This window comes from Alternaria rosae (genome assembly GCF_020736505.1).
Source record: "Alternaria rosae strain MPI-PUGE-AT-0040 chromosome Unknown BKA58scaffold_1, whole genome shotgun sequence".
Classification (NCBI taxonomy): domain Eukaryota; kingdom Fungi; phylum Ascomycota; class Dothideomycetes; order Pleosporales; family Pleosporaceae; genus Alternaria; species Alternaria rosae.
Genome location: NW_025763570.1, coordinates 2,919,845 through 2,938,325, shown reverse-complemented (window position 1 = coordinate 2,938,325; position 18,481 = coordinate 2,919,845). Strand labels below are relative to the sequence as shown.

The 18,481-nt window shown below is 53.9% G+C and overlaps 5 protein-coding genes across 5 annotated transcripts; 3 read left to right on the top strand and 2 right to left on the bottom strand.

Annotated features, from left to right (window-relative positions):
* Nucleotides 1–67: 67 nt before the first annotated feature.
* BKA58DRAFT_434172 (uncharacterized protein) lies at nucleotides 68–954 on the bottom strand (the record flags this gene model as incomplete). The annotated part of the gene is made up of 2 exons (XM_046173247.1): nucleotides 68–554; nucleotides 614–954. The coding sequence occupies 2 exons, from the start codon at nucleotides 952–954 to the stop codon at nucleotides 68–70; spliced, it is 828 nt and encodes a 275-aa protein (XP_046031293.1).
* A 2,034-nt stretch (nucleotides 955–2,988) lies between these two features.
* BKA58DRAFT_19063 (uncharacterized protein) lies at nucleotides 2,989–6,155 on the top strand. The gene is made up of 2 exons (XM_046165599.1): nucleotides 2,989–3,981; nucleotides 4,124–6,155. Exons 1-2 carry the CDS (start codon nucleotides 3,074–3,076, stop codon nucleotides 5,967–5,969), a joined length of 2,754 nt encoding a protein of 917 aa, XP_046031292.1. The 5' UTR covers nucleotides 2,989–3,073; the 3' UTR covers nucleotides 5,970–6,155.
* A 2,797-nt stretch (nucleotides 6,156–8,952) lies between these two features.
* BKA58DRAFT_434170 (uncharacterized protein) lies at nucleotides 8,953–11,881 on the bottom strand (the record flags this gene model as incomplete). The annotated part of the gene is made up of 2 exons (XM_046173246.1): nucleotides 8,953–9,054; nucleotides 9,116–11,881. 2 exons carry the CDS (start codon nucleotides 11,879–11,881, stop codon nucleotides 8,953–8,955), a joined length of 2,868 nt encoding a protein of 955 aa, XP_046031291.1.
* Nucleotides 11,882–13,657: 1,776 nt separating this feature from the next.
* Nucleotides 13,658–16,062, top strand: BKA58DRAFT_373261 (uncharacterized protein). The gene is made up of 4 exons (XM_046169198.1): nucleotides 13,658–14,297; nucleotides 14,363–14,852; nucleotides 14,898–15,487; nucleotides 15,541–16,062. Exons 1-4 carry the CDS (start codon nucleotides 13,983–13,985, stop codon nucleotides 15,622–15,624), a joined length of 1,479 nt encoding a protein of 492 aa, XP_046031290.1. The 5' UTR covers nucleotides 13,658–13,982; the 3' UTR covers nucleotides 15,625–16,062.
* Nucleotides 16,063–16,372: 310 nt separating this feature from the next.
* BKA58DRAFT_407624 (ras-related GTP-binding protein-like protein A) lies at nucleotides 16,373–17,543 on the top strand (the record flags this gene model as incomplete). The annotated part of the gene is made up of 3 exons (XM_046172037.1): nucleotides 16,373–16,572; nucleotides 16,625–17,173; nucleotides 17,237–17,543. The coding sequence occupies 3 exons, from the start codon at nucleotides 16,373–16,375 to the stop codon at nucleotides 17,541–17,543; spliced, it is 1,056 nt and encodes a 351-aa protein (XP_046031289.1).
* Between the last annotated feature and the right edge of the window lie 938 nt (nucleotides 17,544–18,481).

The window sequence follows — 18,481 nt, the reverse complement described above, 5'->3', positions numbered from 1 at the left end:
TGCCTAGCTTGCATTAGTACACGCTGGAACCTGCACTGCTTTTCTCTCTTTCTTACCGCCCACACGCTCAGTCGAGAAGCCAGGCCCGGCGCTTCGCGTCCTTCGCGGCTCGGCGCTTTTCGTTGTACTCCTTGAGCTGTTTCTTGCTGAGGTGCTGAGAGCGACGCTCTGCCTTGAGACTACGTCCGTCATGGCTATTGGCAGCGGCATCAACATCGAAGAAGGCATTCATCTGGCGATGACTCTTGTGTTCATCGTTATGCATCTCAGGACCTTGACCAGCCTGTTGCTGCTTGCCGTTGAAACGGTTGAACTGGGCAGTTGTGGTGTAGTCATTGCTAGGGAGGAGCGCGTTGCGAGCTGCGGAGACTGCAGCAGCGGTGGCCTGCTTTGCATCCTCTTCCTCCTTCTCTGCCTCCTTGGCGTAGTCGGCGTTGGGGTCGTAGCTCCCATGAATCTTTGGGTTGTATCCGCCCCACTTGCGCTTTGGTGGTGGGCTGGTACCCGGCGCGCCAGAGCTTGATGACAGTGCAGCGGCGCCACCGTAAGGGTTTCTGTAGAGTGCACGTATTAGGCTGGGAAAGACACGAAAAGAAGATGATAGTTAGCAAACCTGTCGTAGCCGAGGCTGTGGGTTGGAGCGGTCGGAACGCGTGGATTCTCCCACTGCGAAAGACCGGTCTTGCGATTTAGGAAGTACCAGGCGCCTGCGTTGGGCTCCCACCTGGGCTCCCAGCCATCGTCCTCCTCGTCTGGGACAGGCTCGTCGGGGAGGGGAGGCGCGCCACCATCGTACGGGAGAGGCGCAGAGGCGTTTAACGTGTAGCTAGTTTCCCTATCGGAAGGCTTGACATATGCGACTTCCGGGGTACTTGCGCGGCCGTCGCCCGGCTGCGCAGCGGCAGATGGCGAGGACTTGCGCTCCTTATCTTGGTGGCCGGACTGGAGAGCCATGCTGCAGAGTTCCTGTACACGTGTAGACGTTAGAAAGGATATGCCTGGATTAGAGGCTGGTTGCATGCACGTGGTCGACAAAGAGGTTGCCGGCACGGTCAGTAGCGTTGGTGTTGTTGTTGTTGTTGTAAGTCGCCTCGGTCGCACCTGCACAAAGAACTTCGGAGCTGGCTTGGCATGGCGCTAGCAACGTAAGCAGACGGAACGTGCATGTGACTTTGGCACTCGTTCCCGATACACTGATACCCCATCATTTGCACTGACTCGCAAGCCGCTTCGCTTCGGTCCAGCTCAACGGCGATCCGCTTGTGCCTGCGCCTTAGTCCTTGCCAGTTCCCGGCCGCTCGCCTGATCACTCGGTCCTTTCTCATAATAAATACGGGCGGTGCGAAAGTTTTATGGGCGTCATCGCCGAGAACGGGAAACGACAGCCGATCCTGCATCGTCGTTGCAGCAAGCCTCGACGGCACGACAAGCACGCTGCGCACGCGCTTCCATCGCTAGGCCGGATGATGTGACAGACCAAATCTCATCTGCAAGCCACCAGAGCATCCGGAGAAAGCCCTTATTATATGGAGTCTCAAGGCGCCCGAAGATGTGCATTGACTCGGGAGCTTGCAGTCAAGAAACCGACCGCTAGGCTTAGAGCCGTTCGGAGCGGGCCAAGTTGGCTTCATGCAAGCAAGGCCAGAGGCGTTAGGGGATCCGGGACGTAAGAGGATCGAGATGGTCTCAATCGCCCGCTCAACGGCTGCTGTGAGCTCGTTCCGATCGGATTCTGGTGCCGCTTTAGCTAGGATTTGTCGGCGCCTTTTTAGCTGACGACAACGGCATCGCTCGTGTCAGCATTTGGCACCAGCCAGTCCATTGTCGAGCGGGGACAAAAGGCTGTTTGTGGGCACCGTAGGGCCGGCCGCCGGGACACCTGTCTTTCTGTTCGCATTGTTGACGGCGGCTTATTTGCCCTCTTTTCTCCTGCAGCGAAAGGCGTCGTTTATGGTGGCTGCACGTTTTAGCTGTTTCCAGCCCTTGGCCTCAATCTAAGTGAAGCTTATTGGTCGGATCCGCTCCAGAACCTAACGCCAGGTCCCAGAGTTTCGCGGCAAAATAGCAAGGACATGTTCGCTGCATTCCGAGCCCACGCTGCATGATCTGCACAGGTCATTAGCGGATTAGCTGCGGTTGGCCAGCTGCCAGTTGGTACGATCTGGGGCTCACTTGCCCACGCGCCATCCACGACTGCAGTAACGTGCATCAGTCTGCATCTGACGCAGCACGCTATGTAGCCCGCAGAAGGTGGTTGACTCGATATCTGCAGCCAATATTCCGGCTGGCTTGCTCCATACCCTGGTAGGTTCCAGCATCTTCGGGTCTCAAACAGCAAAGGCTCCACGACCATGTCCCTGGCGGTCCGTCACTGCACGCCACTGGAATAATAGCTGACCTACTTGGAGGCCGCGGTCGCTCCTCCTTGAAGCCTGTTCTTGCAAGGGCCTCCTGGTAACCTCTTGACTGGCCGAGCACGGGGTCCCGCTGTCGTCCGCCCACCCTCCACTTTTGCTACCCGGCATTATTGTACTTATTACTATTATCCTTTGCCTTGCGTTCAAGCAACCAAAGCCGTGCTCGCTGCGTGCTCAGTGTCAATCGCGCCCAGAAGGAGCGCTCGCGCCGCATATCTTAATCCCTGCATCTGTAAGTTCTTCCCGCGTCGCCCCTACATACGCTCTTACATGCACTGTTGCTTTGTGCTTCGGTTGCGGTTCATACGGAGCCGGAACAGCGGTGCTCGGTCGTCAGACGTCAGCCCTGCACGGACTGTTGATTCTTTGGTCTATTTTCTAGACTGCAACGGACATCCTAGTCAAGGCCAGACGCTTCTGTTCGTTGGCCACCTTCCTGACTTCTTCACGTACCTTTATGTACCCGTTAGGTTGTCTACTAGCTGATGCCGTGGCTGCATCAGTGTCAAGCCTTGAGCAGTGCCTGGATCCCTTGAGCATCCTAGGCAGTCCATAGCTCCTACTGTTCCATATTCCCTCATGTGGTCGGTCAACGGGGTGCACCGTGGAACTCATCCCACCTCAAGCGCCGAACATCAAAACCCATCTTACCTGCTATGCTTCTCAACATGAGTCGTCCACCCAGCATACCCTCACATTCAGGTCCTCCGCCATCCTACAGCCCTTACCCAGCACATCATGCTTCATCGTCTCGACCAGAAATCATTGCCCCCAGTCAGCACGTTCGCCCCAGAGATTCCAGTGGAAGTCATAACAATGCGCAGCAATTACCAAGTCTTCGCACGCTTCTGGAACCAGAGCTACTGGACAAAAAGTCGTCTGATCCATCGTTGAGAGCGGGCGGCGCTCCGGTACCTTACAGTCATTGTGGTCGTTACGGGTCGTCAAGTCCGACACTGAAGAGACGGCATGAATATGATGGTTACTTCCATGGTTATCCAGAGCATAATGCTATCGCTTCTCAAACACCCTACCACCACCGTCAACCTCTATCGACCACAAACGCCACCACATCCACCACCTCCTCGACTCCTGGCTCTGGGTTCGGTGTCGGTCGAGTAGATCTCCAACGGCGCGAAAGTTTTGCACACCCTTCACAGCATGAACTGGTGGGAAATGGGCACCGGCAGGCTTCGCTCATGTCTGATGCGACGGGAGCGATGACAACTCACTCCGTTCAGCAAGAATTAGGGTTTGACCCAAGTAGGCCTGTCAGAATGAGACGACTGGAGGGTTCCTCACGGGCTCCGGTACGATCGTCGCGTTGTGTGGGCCAGCGCGATATACCTGGCGAAGGCCCATGCTATGTCTACGAGGATGGCACCTACTGTCGGGCTATAATAGACGGCGAAGCCGTGAACCCTTCGTGGGGCATAACGAAGGCGGGAAAGCCTCGAAAGCGACTCGCGCAGGCTTGCCTTACCTGTCGAGAGAAGAAGATTAAGTGCGAGCCCGGATATCCAAAATGCCAGCAATGCGCCAAGTCGCAAAGAGTATGCAGAGGGTAAGTGGATCTCCCTGTTTGCAGCTCCCTTCTTTTCTCATTCGAAAACGTGGAACGCATTGACTTAATTGACTTGTTATACACTTCGGACCAGACAGGACTATAGTTGTATTATAGAATGACAAATACTAACCAATGGTAGAGGACTCAACCAGAGCAATGCATCCGGCGAGACATCACCGTCAAACTCCGCTCCGCTATTTAAGAACCACTCGTCCGAGGTCTTGAGTCCCACAGCCAACTCAGATAGAAACAAAGCTCCCGGAGAGCTGCGAGACTCATCAAGAAAGGTTGACACTTGGAACGCCGGAACCCCGTTCAGACCTCGAAAGTACCGCCACCATACTAGTACGGACCCGAGAGACATGTCGGTACAGTCGTACGATTCGGATTGGAGTGGTTCGGCAAATGACCAGAGCCTGGACGATCCCGGACGCGGCTCTTATTCCGACCAACTTGCCCTCCAATGGGAGCAGGATCCTTTCGAAACGGATCCTGGTCTGACGATGCACCTACTGGATCTTTATTTCAACCAAGCGGGTCGCGCGACCTATGGCATGTTTCCTCGCAGACCCTTCCTCATGTGGGTAGAGGGTAACCGCGAGAAGAACCACGATCACTTGATGCTTCTATACTCAGTCCTGGCTATAGGCTCACTGTTCTCAGCCGATGGGGATAAGAAAGCCCTAGGAAAGAAATTTGCTTCGGTCGCGTCATATGCAGCAGAAAAGCGGTTCGGGAAGTTCAGCCTGCAGTTATGCCAGACTCGGCTGATGCTCGCGCTCTACTATTTTGCCCGCGGCAAGTCACAGGAAGCGTGGGACTACTGTGGTGCTGGTCTGCGAGCTCTCAGCGCCCTGAAGCTGAACTCCGAAGAAGGCGTCAAAGAGTTGGTTGATAGCAATGCCGATTGGGACTATGGACTTGATCGTCAAATGTTCGCGGAGTGCTGTCGTCGCACTTTCTGGTCCGGACTACTGATGGATGTAAGTCACGACGTCATCAAGTTTCCAGCATCCGTTGACTTGATGCAACAACAGCGATACAACGGCTTCTTCGGAGGGACTCTTTTCGTCCTCAACTTGGAGGATGTCTTCGTTCAGCTCCCCTGCCTGGACAGCATGTACGATACATCAACACCATGTAACGCGCCGATCCTGGATGAAGAGCTTCTCAATGGAAGTGCCACCTCCGGCCCCGTTCTGGGCCACATGGCGTATCTATGCCTGATATCGACGCTATGGGGCGAGGTCCTCACATTCACTAGCCGAGCTGCGCGTCGACCCGACAGTGTATATGAACGACACTACGACACGTTCTACACTAGAACCAACGATAAGCTGGACGCATGGCATGCGATGTTGCCAGAGGAGCTACAGTATAGCCCACGAAATCTCGACAATAGCATGGTCGGAGGATATGCTGGCACTTTCGTATCTATACACGCTTTGTATTACGCCACAATCATCCGCCTTAATCGCCATGTCAGAGTCAACATACTGCCAATGGAAAAACAACGCCGAAATCTGGAACGAGCCCTACGCATGGCATCCAACTTTCTGTCGGTGATGCTTTCCCTAGCTCCAGCTAGCCGCCAACGTCTTTCGCCCACTGTTGTCTCGGACCTCTCGTTCTCGACGCCTTTCCCTGGTTACGCGCTCATGCTTTCTGTCGACGTATTGACCTCTGCCGGGCTCTTATCCTCATTGCCGACTTTAATCGAGACCCTCAACACTACACTGACCTGTATCGACGAATTAGCAGGCGTTTGGGCTTCTGCAAAAGCGCAGCAGAAGACAGTATCGAATCGGATCAAGCAGCTCATTGACATTGCCGCACAACAGAGCCAAGGCATAAGCAACGGAAGTTACGGAAATTTCTGGAGGATCGGCAACAGTCTTGAGACTGCCTTCGGAAACGATGATGCATTGTACAAGACCGAAGACCAGTTGCTTTTCGGCGTTGTGGGTAAGCTTACGAGTCAGTAAAATGCTCGTCCATCTATACTTGCTACTCCACGAACCAATGCCGGCTTACGTCTTTTCTTTGGACCACATCAGTTTGTATGCGCTTTTTGTATTTGTCTCGGATCTTAGGTTATGCAATGGCGTCGCACGCTGCATAAACCTCGGCCCGATCTCCAAACCGCGTTTGTCTGGCCAACGCGTCCAGCATCAGCAAGGATCCGCTCTGACAGAGTATGCATCTGCAAGGGCTAAATAGCGATTCATTTACCTATGGCCCGTCGGGCGTGCGTTCATGTATGAACGATAGTCGCATGTTATCCCCACGACGCTGCCTTGGCTACAAGTTGTGAACTCACGAGAAATTTGTATTCGTACTACTTTCAAAAGCCTTAAATGGAGAGGGAATGCTTTCGCAAAGGTTTATGCAGTATTGGTTCTCTTGTCTTTCCAGTCTCATTCTCATTCTCATTCTCATTCTCAGCCATGTGTCATGGAGCGGCTTTGTACAATTATCATTTACCAAGATCATGTGCGCATAATGATTGGCACCTTGTACCATCAAACGATTCTATAAACAGAATCTTTAACTTACTCGAGGACTCCATACCATCTGTCGCAATGTTACGAGAAAGCAGACATCTCACTTCTCAAAGCCGAGGCGGCGTATCCTGCTCATGGTGAAGCAGCATAATCACAGCATGATCGAGCTTCGCTGCAGTACTCCTTCACACAATACGTTTGCTTTCCCCGAAATCCGCTTTGCAGAAATACCCGTACCTTGCACCTCGGGTGCTACACTTGCGCCGTGACCGCAATAAGCAAGCAACAAGGTTGACTCATGCGGGGGCGCGGGACTTTCTAAGCCACAATGTCTAAGATCAAGCCAAGGGACCGTATGTGTGACTTGCAAATCGACGATTATCGCCCTCTTCCCTGGTCAATTGACGCTCCACACCACCACCGGGACGCCTTCGGTCCACACCCATCATCAAACAACAGGCAGATGAGGTATACGAAGGAGGAGGCCCGCGGATCGAAGCTCGAGAGTGGTCGGCTAAGTGATGTACAGCAAGGAGATAATCATGACGACATCATATTCACTTGACGACCGATCATCATTGGTACCAAGATGCATCGCCCAGGCCTGTGGCACTGAAAGTCCGAATACGTGCCAGCTGATCATAGCACAGCCTACACGGTATGTATGTTACGGCAGCGATGATCTGGATGCGAAAGCGCAAAGAGGCAGTAGCTTATCCCCGCTAAGGGTAACTAGCAAAAAGTCCACGACTACCGGTAGTACGGGAAAGTACCGACCACGCGCTTCTCAGAGGCGGAAACGTAACACACGGCCTTGTAGCCCACAACTAAAATTTTGGCGTACCAACTCCCGCTCTAGACTGTCCCGAGGTCGGTACTTGCCAGCGCACTTGAGCGAACAAGCAAATAAGGTCATTGTTCCCTCATTGTTCGAGCAGCAGAAGCAAGCTATCGCAGCTGAGATCTAGCCAAAGTCTGTTTCGAGCGGTCCCAGAGTAAATACGAAATGACATTGTCTACCTGGGCAGCCACCACAAGTTCGACCAAATGCCCTAATCAAACGTGCCAAACTCTGCTACTAGTACAGCACCCTTTTTTTCTCCATGATTACCGGGCGGGACACGAACCGACCTACTATCTACCCGAAACGTAATTTTGCGGAAACCAAAAGCAACTTAGCAAGCGGAACCGGCGAATTTTCAATGTCCGGTCCGATTTCGACAATGTATCTCGGAAAATGCGTTTCAGTTTGTCCTTGCTTTTGCGGCATCATCGTCGTCGTCTTGGTGTCATACCAAGAATATGTTCAATCAGCCGCATAACCGAACAGACATCATTAGTGGACCAAATTCCACAAATCTAGCTTTTCAACACGACACGTCACGCGAGTACAAACTTCAGGGCCCAGGTGTTCCAGGGCCGATCGTTCATGCACGTGCGCACCTTCCGCTTCAGGGTGCAAAACCCATCGCTAGAGTAGAGGAAGTCACATTGCAAAAGAAGGCGGAGGACATTTTCAGAGTTTTGCCAGGCTTTGCTATGTTCCACAATTTACTTCCCTATCAGGTGCAATTCATTTGAGAAGGACAGCAAGGAACTAAGTTTCTTTCACTGCGCTTTGCTCCGTAGAATAAAGATGCAGTGGATACTGAAACGTTCGACGGTCACTCGGCATGACGCAACATATCTATCTAGCTGGCTGCTGGTGGCCGAGGCCGAGGCCGTGATGAGGCAGCACCACTACCGTTTTTTTTTGTGCGGATAGAACGGAAAGAAAGCGCGTTCGAGGAGGGACGAGCGGTTGGGTGAAAGCGCAATGGTAGGCCCTTCCGCTCTTGTAACCAATGTAGTTGCCGAGATGCTGCAAGGTGCCTAAAGCTTACAGTGAAGACAGAAGGAATTAGGTATGAACAGTGCAGTGGTAGTGGTCTACTGCCCCTGTTTCCCTGCATGCGTAGATGCAATTTATCACGGGACTCGCACTCATGGCACAGCTGCCTTCGTGACCACTGAACACCCATATCGACTACACTTCGGATAACTCAAAAGACATCCGGTACGTAGATGCAAAACTGATATGCGTGGTAAAAGGTCTGAGTCGATAATTCGGCTGGTTCCACAATGCAGTAACGACGTTGATGTAATCTTGAAGAGTTCAGAGCGTTTGAATGGCATGGCATTGTCGGGCTGTTTAGACAGCGGAACAATCCGCTCCATCGACGTGATGTGCACCTAGCCCCCTCTTATGTAGAAGCAAAGGACATCAAAGCAGCCCATGTGGTTATTCCTTGAACCTTGTAGTTAAGCAAGCAATGCCACGTAAGGCACAGACGGAGTGGAGTGATGAAGGAAGAACGTCGGGACCGGTAAAGCGAATATGTCTCTTCTTCACTGATTAATTCTTCATCTCAAACGATTGAAGTTGATATGCTCTAGATTCATCATTGTGGGATACATAGATAAATCATAGATTGTTATCCGTCTTGAACTTATCCCACGCCTCGTTCAATGTGGCGAACACAGCTGCACTGATCATCTTCTGCTCTGTGGTGGCCGTTTGAGATAACTGTAACGAAGTCAGGTCAGCAAACTATTGTGTTTTGGACATGGAAGAAGAGATAACTTACCTTATCAGGATGTACCTTGGCAATAGCCTTCATGTAGATGATCTTGACCTTGTTCGGCATGACCAGATCGCCCATGTTGACCTTCTTCCACCCTGCATCCTCCCAGAGCACTTTATCTAAACTACCCAGTAATGCACGCAGGTTATCTGACTTGGTACCCTTCCAAGCAATGAGTTTGGCATCAACTTGGTCGGTAAGGGCGAATTTCTCATCGTCTGCACGTTCAGCGGCGGCGTTGGCGGCTTTCATGCGTTTAACGGCTTCGGAGTCATTGGCGGGTCCACCACCGAGGTCTGACATGGCAGAGGGTCTAGGAGCAGCGGGCTTGCGGGCTGGAGGCGGGCGTTTAGTAGCTGCCGGGGCGTTGTTATCCCCACTTGCGGCCTTCTCACAGCGGTTGCGACCAGAGATGGCGATTGCACCGCCTACACCATTTTGAACAGCTTCTTTCCATACGCCATATGCATCTGCCCACTTCTCCATGTTCTCCAATGCTTCGGCTTTTCGCATGAGAGCTTTGCCATAGAATTCCTTCATGTCTTTTTCGCCTTCCATTCCACCCGTAGCGATCTTCTCGCCTTCTCCTCTTGACACGCCAATTATCGCCAAAGCTGAGTCGGCATCAGCAATTGCTGCCTTCGGATCACCAACTTTGATGTTCGTAACGGCACGATTACAGAGTACAATTATTGTGACTGGGTGGGTACTTGGAAGAGGACTCAATGCAGAAGTGTATGCAGTGTGTGCAGCAGAGTAGTCCCCACGTTTGAATGCTTCGGAACCTCTTTGCCGGTCGGCTGAAGATGAGCTGAGAGCGGAGGATGACACTGGAGGTATTTGCCGGGGCGGTGCTTTTGGTCTGGGTGGCGTTGGCGTCGGAGCAGGACTTCGAGCTTTCTGTGATGATGTTGCCTGGAGGAATGGATTCTTGGATTGAGCAGGCGTTGGTTGGCGCGAAGACTGCTTTGGCGGTGTGGGGTCTGGAGAGAAGAGATCTACTTCAGGCTGCGGCTGTGGCTGCGGTGTGGTCTTCTTCCGGCGAGCAGGGCTGATATATGCTTGAGAGCTCTGCTCCTCAACTTCTTGGCGGGTCAATCGCGTCGCTGGTCTCTTATCCAGACTTAGTGATTGCGGTCGCTGTGATGGCGACTGAGACGACATGCGATCTGGGTAACCGTTCCGTCCAGTTTCTTGCTCTTTCTTCTGTCGTACAGGTAGCGGTTCGGCTTGGTGGCGCATGTCGCTCGTCCGGGATGGCTTCGTGGGACGCCCACCAGCTTCCAGCATCATGGCTTCGTCTGTAGCCGACGCCTCGGCCTTTTGCTGTCGACTTGAGCGAGGAGCAGCTTCCGCAGCCTGAGCGTCTCTCATCCACTTTGGCATGTTTGGATCACCCTCCTGTTGGAAATCGGCCATAGCCTTTTGTACTTGCTTGCGCCCCGTCTTCCAGAGAGAATTCGCCGATTTGAACAGGTTGTTGCCAATCTCTGAAGCCATTTGCGTAACGTCCTTTTCTTGACCTTCTTGCCTACGTTGTCCTGAACGGCTTCGCACTTCATCTTCTTGCATCCACGCGGGTCTAGAGCCGCTAGCCCGTGGTTCTCTTGACGACTCCCGACCATTGGACCTGCTGTTACCCCGCCTTGGGCGCTCGTCGGACTCATCAGGCTCTCGACGTGATCTGTCCTGGCTCTGAGAATGCGTTTTCTGTTTCGCCTCGGCATGCGCCTGGTTTAACAGCCATCCCACAGCAGCCTGCACGTCGAGCCCAGAATCAGTGGTCGCAAGAGCAATTGCCGACCTCTCAGCTGGAAAGCCCATGTCCACAAGTTCAGCAACAGCTTTGTCATGCGCGTTCTGAGGGCCTGGAGAAGGTTGTTGTCGAGATTCCTCCGCGGGTGCTGTCCGAGGCTCTTCCTTGTGCTGGAATTCGGAGACTGGCTTTCCTAGCAAGCCTAGTATATCGTCGTCGGCATCGCTAGTCGTTGGTGGTGGAGCAGGCGACGCGGACTTTTGCGCCATCTGCTTGAGACCAAACATATCGTCATCGTCGTCGAGAAGCGCGTTGCTGCTGGAGGAGGGCTGCGGTAGTGGTGTATTGCCTCGGGAGACATTGGCACTGTAAGCAGGTGTGCTCCTGCCACTGCTGTGAGTGGGGACGGGAAAGTGGCTTGAGCGGTCTACGGGAGCTGCCGAATTGAACGCTGCTAGAAGATCAGCCTCGCTGGGTGAAGACACTTCAGGTCGTCTCGAAGAGGTGTCCAAGCCTGCGAAGGGCTTGTTGATAGTCTTGGATAGGCCTTGGTTGGTGAACGGATTGTTCGAAGGACGCGGTGCGCCGAATGCCGCAGGTTCTGGCGTGCTCTTCCCATTTCCCAACGTGTCCCAATGCGTCGACTCAGCAGCTCCGAAGGTCGTATCCCATTGCTTCCTCTTCTCCGCCTCTTGTCTTGCCTTCTCCTCTTGTATCTGCTTCTGTCGTTCTTGTAGCGACAAATTGTTGGTCGGTGCTTTGGACTTGTTGGAGGACACGAGACCAGCGAAGCTATCGTTTGCGGGGGTCGCTGGTTTTGAGGGCAGCTTGAACTGCTGCGCGCCGCCGGAGCCAGCTCCTGAGCCGGACTGTTGCGTAGAAAGCGTAGAGAGGGGTGTGGATCGACCAGAGAGCTGAGGCGTGGGGCTCTGGCGGAAAGGTGGGAAGGCCGCGGGGGTGTTGGCGGGCTTTTTGGCGGGCTGCGACCAGTCGAGGCCGGCTAGGTCATCCATGGTATTTGTTCTGCTGAGTGAAAGGTTTCAATGAGTGTGTAAAGGAAATGGTATCATAATGGCGGGTCGGGTGTTGAGCATCGGCATTACGTGTATTGACCGCTTCACGATGGTCGGTCGCACTTGCTCGCTACGCGCCACAAAGCACAGCCACATCACGTGATATATGCAGGGTCTAAGTAGCCACGATACTTTTTGGGCTGCTTTGATTTCCTGAACATGTTCGGCTGGGTGTTCGCAGCTAGCTCCCTGGTAAGGATAAAGCGTCGATTTTTGCAAACACGATATGTTGGAATAGTGCAAATATGGCAAGCGACGCCTCTGTCACAGAAGCAAGAAAGATCTTCGCCGTTGCAATGGCAGGAAGAGCCGACATAGATGTCGCAGATAGAGTGCTATGGAGCCCCATCTTCGCAGCTCCCGCGGGCACGGACTCCTATGGCTCGGATGCGGACCTCCCTGCCTTCTTGGACCGCATGCCTGTAACGATACCGAGTACCCTGCCAATGCATTGGTGCGAGCAGTTCCTCCGAGCCGACTGGCTCAGTATCGATTGCTGGGTAAACAGCAAGGCAAACAACCGGCAAAGGATTCTTACTGCGGAGTCGGGCAACAGGCACAAATGCAGTGTGCGTATCCGGGTCCACAATTGGCAAGTTATGATGCGGTCAGTGGGCTCTGTCGAACCGCGACCGCGGAGATGGTGGCAGTAGCACGTCCTGGCGCGGGCGGACTGTCCCGACTGTGCGACCCCTGAGCAAAGCTTTGCAAAGCTTTCTTCCCCAATGGCCTCACATCAGGACGATTTGGCTCCGTGGTCTCACATTGACTCGGGCCGAAGGGATCTAGTCATTCATTACTCGTAGACGGCACGGTAACCGAAGCCGCGAGGCCTTAGTGGTGTTGGTTCCAAAGGATGTCAGATGTTTTCGGCAGTTGTGCAGAAGAATGTATGGTCTCGAGAAGGTTCTGTCGGACTGTGCACGCAGGGCGTCTTATTAGGCTGATCATAACAGCCAGCTCGTGCCTGGACGGGAGACAGTCGACACTCGGCGCTCAGGCACAGGCAACATGGCGGATTTGCCGAGCCGCGAACCCGCGCCCACGGTATCAGACTTGACCACCCGCCCCTCCCCGAAGGAAGCGAGGGCCAGATGACTCAAGTGCGCGCACTGCTCGTAAAGAATCTTATGCCAGGAGAATCTGCGCGAATCTAGGTTTGGGAGCGTATCCATAGTGATGCTGATCGTGCAGAAATGAAGCAGTTGGCCGATGGGAGACAGCACAAGTGGTAATGAGGTTGCATTTGATATATGCAAGCGGTTCGCTGCCTAGCCTGAACAGGGTCAAGACCGGTACCAGGTAGAGGTATCTTGTGGCTAACCACAAGGGGGATGTGGTGCGTGCCGCCAGGCTCGCGGTTGGAGCGAACGGCTCAGGTACAAGGCACCAACTATGCCTGGAGAGGAACAAAGGGCGAAATCGCGGTCGCAGCTACTCCGTGTAGACGCGACGAGAACGAGCAGTCGGGACCCTGCGGTGTGGAGCGGACTCCGATACGCATGGAGAAGCGGGCGGCCGAGCGAGTTTACACGAGAGACTCAGGAACAGGACGCTCGAGGGAGGGATGATTATTGCTAGCGTCGTCTATCGTGCCGTCCATTGACGCGGAAGAGCCAGGGGGCAGTCGGTCGGCGCGACTATGCTGGCCAGGGTGCACACGAGGGTACTATACAACTGCAAGCGACGCGTCTGTCTGGCTCAGCTCCCCCAACTCGCAACTCATCTCTGGCCTGGACTGGGACCCGCCTGATTTGCAATTCATGACTGCCCGGGTAGTAGTCTCTACACAAGGTTTTGCTACCAGCGCACGTGTCGACTCCCTTGCATACTAAGCTCCACCAGCGCAGTCGCTTCCGGATTGTTTGTCCAGGGATCTCCCGGCAACGGTTCCGCACTGCCAGTAAGCGCGGGCCTTGGACAGAACCATCGCTCTCGAGCATCCTCGCCCAGCTTCGACGTGCCTTCCTACTCCCCAGCAAACCTCGCCAGAAACGCTCCTTCCGCCAGCACCTCGCGCCCTCCGTCGCCGCTGCCTCCGATGCGTCTCTTCAATCGCAAGGGCTCCAAGCCCCAGGTTTCTCCCAACGGCAGCCAGCCGAACAGCTCCAATGGCTCCCTGCGCTCTCCTGGACCCACCCCAAACGGCTCTCGGCCTACAAGCTTCCCAGACATCCCTCTGCCAAAGGCCCCGGATCCAACCCTCGACCCGGCCGGCTATCTGCGCAGCATCTACGCTGTCCGCGAGCGCTCCAAGCTGGTGCTTGAAAAGGCCAAAAAGAACCAGCTCAAGCACTTCACTGTGGACATGAGCAAGTTTGGCGATGTCGCCCGCTTTGTTGTATCGATAATCAAGGTAAGCCTCATTTTGCGAGCGCAAGGATGCCATGTTGGGCCGCCTCCCTCTAACCTTGCCTGCAGCGCGACTATGCGCCCGACTACGCCTCCATCCCGCCCCACGGCCGCTGGCAGCACTTCGATGTCGGTGGCCGCCCACGAATCGATCAGCTCATGGCGTCGTGGCCATCAACCGTAGACAACCAAGAGCGCACCCGCCGCCTCATTGATCTCTTCCTCGTCTCCGTCCTCCTCGATGCAGGTGCAGGCACCAAATGGCAGTACAAGAGCAAGGAGTCGGGCAAGATCTACCGCCGCAGCGAGGGTCTTGCCGTAGCCAGTCTGGAGATGTTCAAGTCCGGCGCATTCAGCAGCGATCCAAGAGAACCCTTCCAGGTCGACAGCGCGGGGTTGAAGAAGCTCGACGTTGCAACAGTGGCGCGTGGCCTGCAAGTCAACGCCACAAACCCAATAGACGGTCTCGAGGGTCGCACCAGTCTGTTGCTCCGCTTAGCAGAAGCCTTGCAAAATCAAGAAGTCTTTGGTCTCGAGGCGCGGCCAGGAAACATGCTCGGTACGCACACCATCTACATGTCATGATGTTGGCTAACACTCTCAGACTACCTCCTCTCGCACCCCACCACACAAGCATCATCAGTCCCCATCATACCCCTCCCCACCCTCTGGAATACTCTCATGGACAGTTTGACCCCCATCTGGCCTGCAACGAGGACCCAAATCGACGGTGTACCCATGGGCGACGCCTGGCCGTGCTCCGTCATGCCATCGCATCCTACTCACCCGTGGGAGAACATTGTCCCTTTCCACAAGCTGACCCAGTGGATGACCTACTCGCTAATGGTTCCAATGACGAGGCTACTCCACGTCCACTTCCCTGGCGCTGAGCTTCTGACCGGGTTGCCAGAATACCGAAACGGTGGACTTTTCATCGACGTCGGCCTCCTAACACTGAAGCCCGAGGACCAGAAGCGCGGTCTCGCACAGTACCAACGCAACGCACAGGTGACAGGGCAGCCGAGCATGGAGGTTGTGCCGATGTTTACCGCCGACGATGACGTGATCGTGGAATGGCGCGCAGTCACTGTCGGGCTACTCGACGATCTCCTAGTCGACGTAAATCAGCTGTTGGGCTTGAGCGGCTCTGACAAGCTCAATCTGGCCCAAATGCTTGAAGCTGGTAGCTGGAAGGTAAGTTTGACATGATTCCCATGTTCTGGGATGTAGCTGACCCACAATACTAGGGAGGTCGAGAGATTGCTGAAGTGTCGCGGCCCAACACTAAAGAACCGCCAATCATGATCCTCTCGGACGGCACTGTTTTCTAAGATACCCCTTTCTTCTTTTGTTCCGCCCTTCCTTCGCTTCCTTCACATACAGACATCGTGCAGCGAAAGCACGTATCCGATACCCACAAGGAACCCTTATCCCAGCCGCCCCAGTACCTTCTAATTATGGCCAAGTGGATGGGATTTATGATACACGATCTTGACGGTCGCATTTGGTGGACAGCTTCTTGTTTATACGTTCTGCTTTGTCACACCAGCCACGTTTACGTTTCATTCTATTTTGAAGCGCTGGCGGCTTGAGATTCATTTCATGTGTTGTAATAATTCCTTACCATGACTTTTGGAATCTTCGAATATGTAGCCACGTACCAGAGCCTTTTGAACAGGAGCTGGCGCCTTGACTAATCTTCACAGTCGGGCATTTTGATCTGACTAGAACACCATGAAGATAATACAAGAAATACCATGATGCGCGCCGCTTTGACGAGACTGTTGATGACAAGGATGGCCATCGCGTTTCCCAGTAGGAGGAATGCGGAGTGCGGAAGTGCCCCACTCACCTGCCAAGAAGAGACCCAAAACCGCGCTGGGACGCCAAAGCTCGCCCAGGCGTGCTGTTTACGGTACGTCATCCCATCACCAAGTCCCGCGCGACGGCTCCATATTACTAGAAGCTTACCTCTCTGCGTTCGCTACCAAGCTTATCTTTGCCGCTCGGCGGTCTTCGCGCAGCGCACGTTATCGCGACTCGCACGTAGCTTCTCTCCACTGTCGGAACACTATCACCATGAACTCGATCAAACGGCAGAAGCAGCGCAAGGTGCTGCTCATGGGCAAGAGTGGCGCCGGCAAGTCATCGATGAGAAGCATCGTGTTCAGCAACTACGTCGCCAAAGATGTCCGGAGACTGGGTGCGACAATCGATGTTGAGCACAGCAATATCAAGTTCATGGGAAACCTCATGCTCAATCTCTGGGACTGTGGAGGGTGAGCCCATCAGCTATCAGACCACACGATAACACGAATTAATCTTTCGCAGTCAGGATGGCTTCGTCGAGAACTACCTCAACCAATCTAGGAACCACGTCTTTGGCTCCGTCGCCGTCCTCATCTTCGTCTTCGACATCGAATCGCGCGAGTTCGCAGCCGACGTAGTCTCCTACTCCAATATCATTCGCGCCCTCCACGAGTGCAGTCCCAACGCCAAAGTCTTCTGTCTTATACACAAGATGGATCTTGTACAAGCCCGCCTCCGCCAAGCCATGTTCGACGAGCGCGCCGAGTACATCCGAGAGGCTAGCGAGGGATTCAAAGATACAGTCGAGTTCTTCGCAACAAGCATCTGGGACCAAAGCCTGTACAAGGCCTGGACAAAGATCATCTACTACTTGATACCGAATGCGGGAACGATTGAGGCACTGCTGGAACAACTGGCCGACGTTATTGATGCTAGAGAACTCATTCTGTATGAGCGTACAACCTGTCTCACAGTGGCACATGTCACAAGGCAGACTGAAGAAGCGAACCCCTTCACGGATCGGTTCGAGCGCATCTCAAGCATCCTGAAGACGCATAAACAGAGCATGGCGTACGTATCTACTCCTTGCCCAACCAACCTGTCAAGACCTGGCTGACACTCCACTCTGTATAGGAAACACACAAACATTCCCGCCGGTAGCGCAAATTTTGCAGAAATGCAAATCAAAACCGGCCGCTTCATGTTCTTCATCACACGTCTCACCGAAAACACGAACCTCGCAGTCACCATTCCGCCTTCCGAACAGGTCTTCAACGCCGCCCGCGTGAACATCTTCCAAGTACGACCGAAGTTTGCCGAACTCGACATCGCCGCCAAACCTAGACCTCCGATTCAGACTGCGTTTGCAGGGAGCGCGGATACGAGTGACAGCACAGATAGAGGGAAGCAGAAGGAATCAGGATACGGATCTGGGGTCTAGACGACGCCTGAGCACAAGAGGAAGGTGAAGAGGATCGAAACCCTAAAAGATAGCTTTACGCGGGACTTCGAGGATAGGTTGGGAAGCGTCGACCCTACAACAGAATGTTATGAGGAAACGCTGGATCAAACTAACCGGGCGAAGACATTCTTACATGATTATCATAATTCCGAGGCCCTGCGGGTTTCAGAAACGTCGCCAGCACGCGAAGAGGTAGAAAAAGCCTCAGATACTCCCCCGGTGAACGGACAGCCGACGCAGGCAGGAGTGGGTGGTTCTGGAGATTTACCTTCGGCCGCGAGTTGAAAGTTCGTCTTTCGGCGCCGTTTTCCAGCAAGTAAATCATGGATGTTCAGAGACAAATTCTACGAAGTCTTGGAAATCCAGTGCTGTAATAACTCAGCTGAGTTGGCTAGTTCAGAGCTCGGTCCGATATCGAGAGGTAGCAGATGTAGCTGTATCCCGGGCGGTTAGAAAGGCATGTTGAAGATACTGATTCTTGAAGTTCCTCAGATCCCTATCTATCTGGGCGTGGCATTACTCCTCTTCTTTCGCCAGACGTGTGACGATGGTAGGATTGCGACACATGTTAGCCTTCTCCTCGACATACTGCGTTCGGCAATGGTCAAGAAGAACGCGTTGACCGGTATCCGTGGATCCCATGCGAAAATACCCGACCATCGTGATCGCGCTGAGAAAACGTCACATGCAAATCTACACAGAGCGAGCCAGGTGCGCCTTGTGCAGGTGCCAAAGCGAAGAGATTGAGGCAGCCATCACCACCACCACCACCATCAAGACTCAATCCCACCGCAGACGTGCATCGCGCAGGTCTCGATCTACGCTATCTTGCTAGCACACATGCTGCAGATCCAAGAAATCACAAGAAAGCACATGTACGAGAAAACGGTTGGCGCACAAGCAAGGCCAAGCGAAAA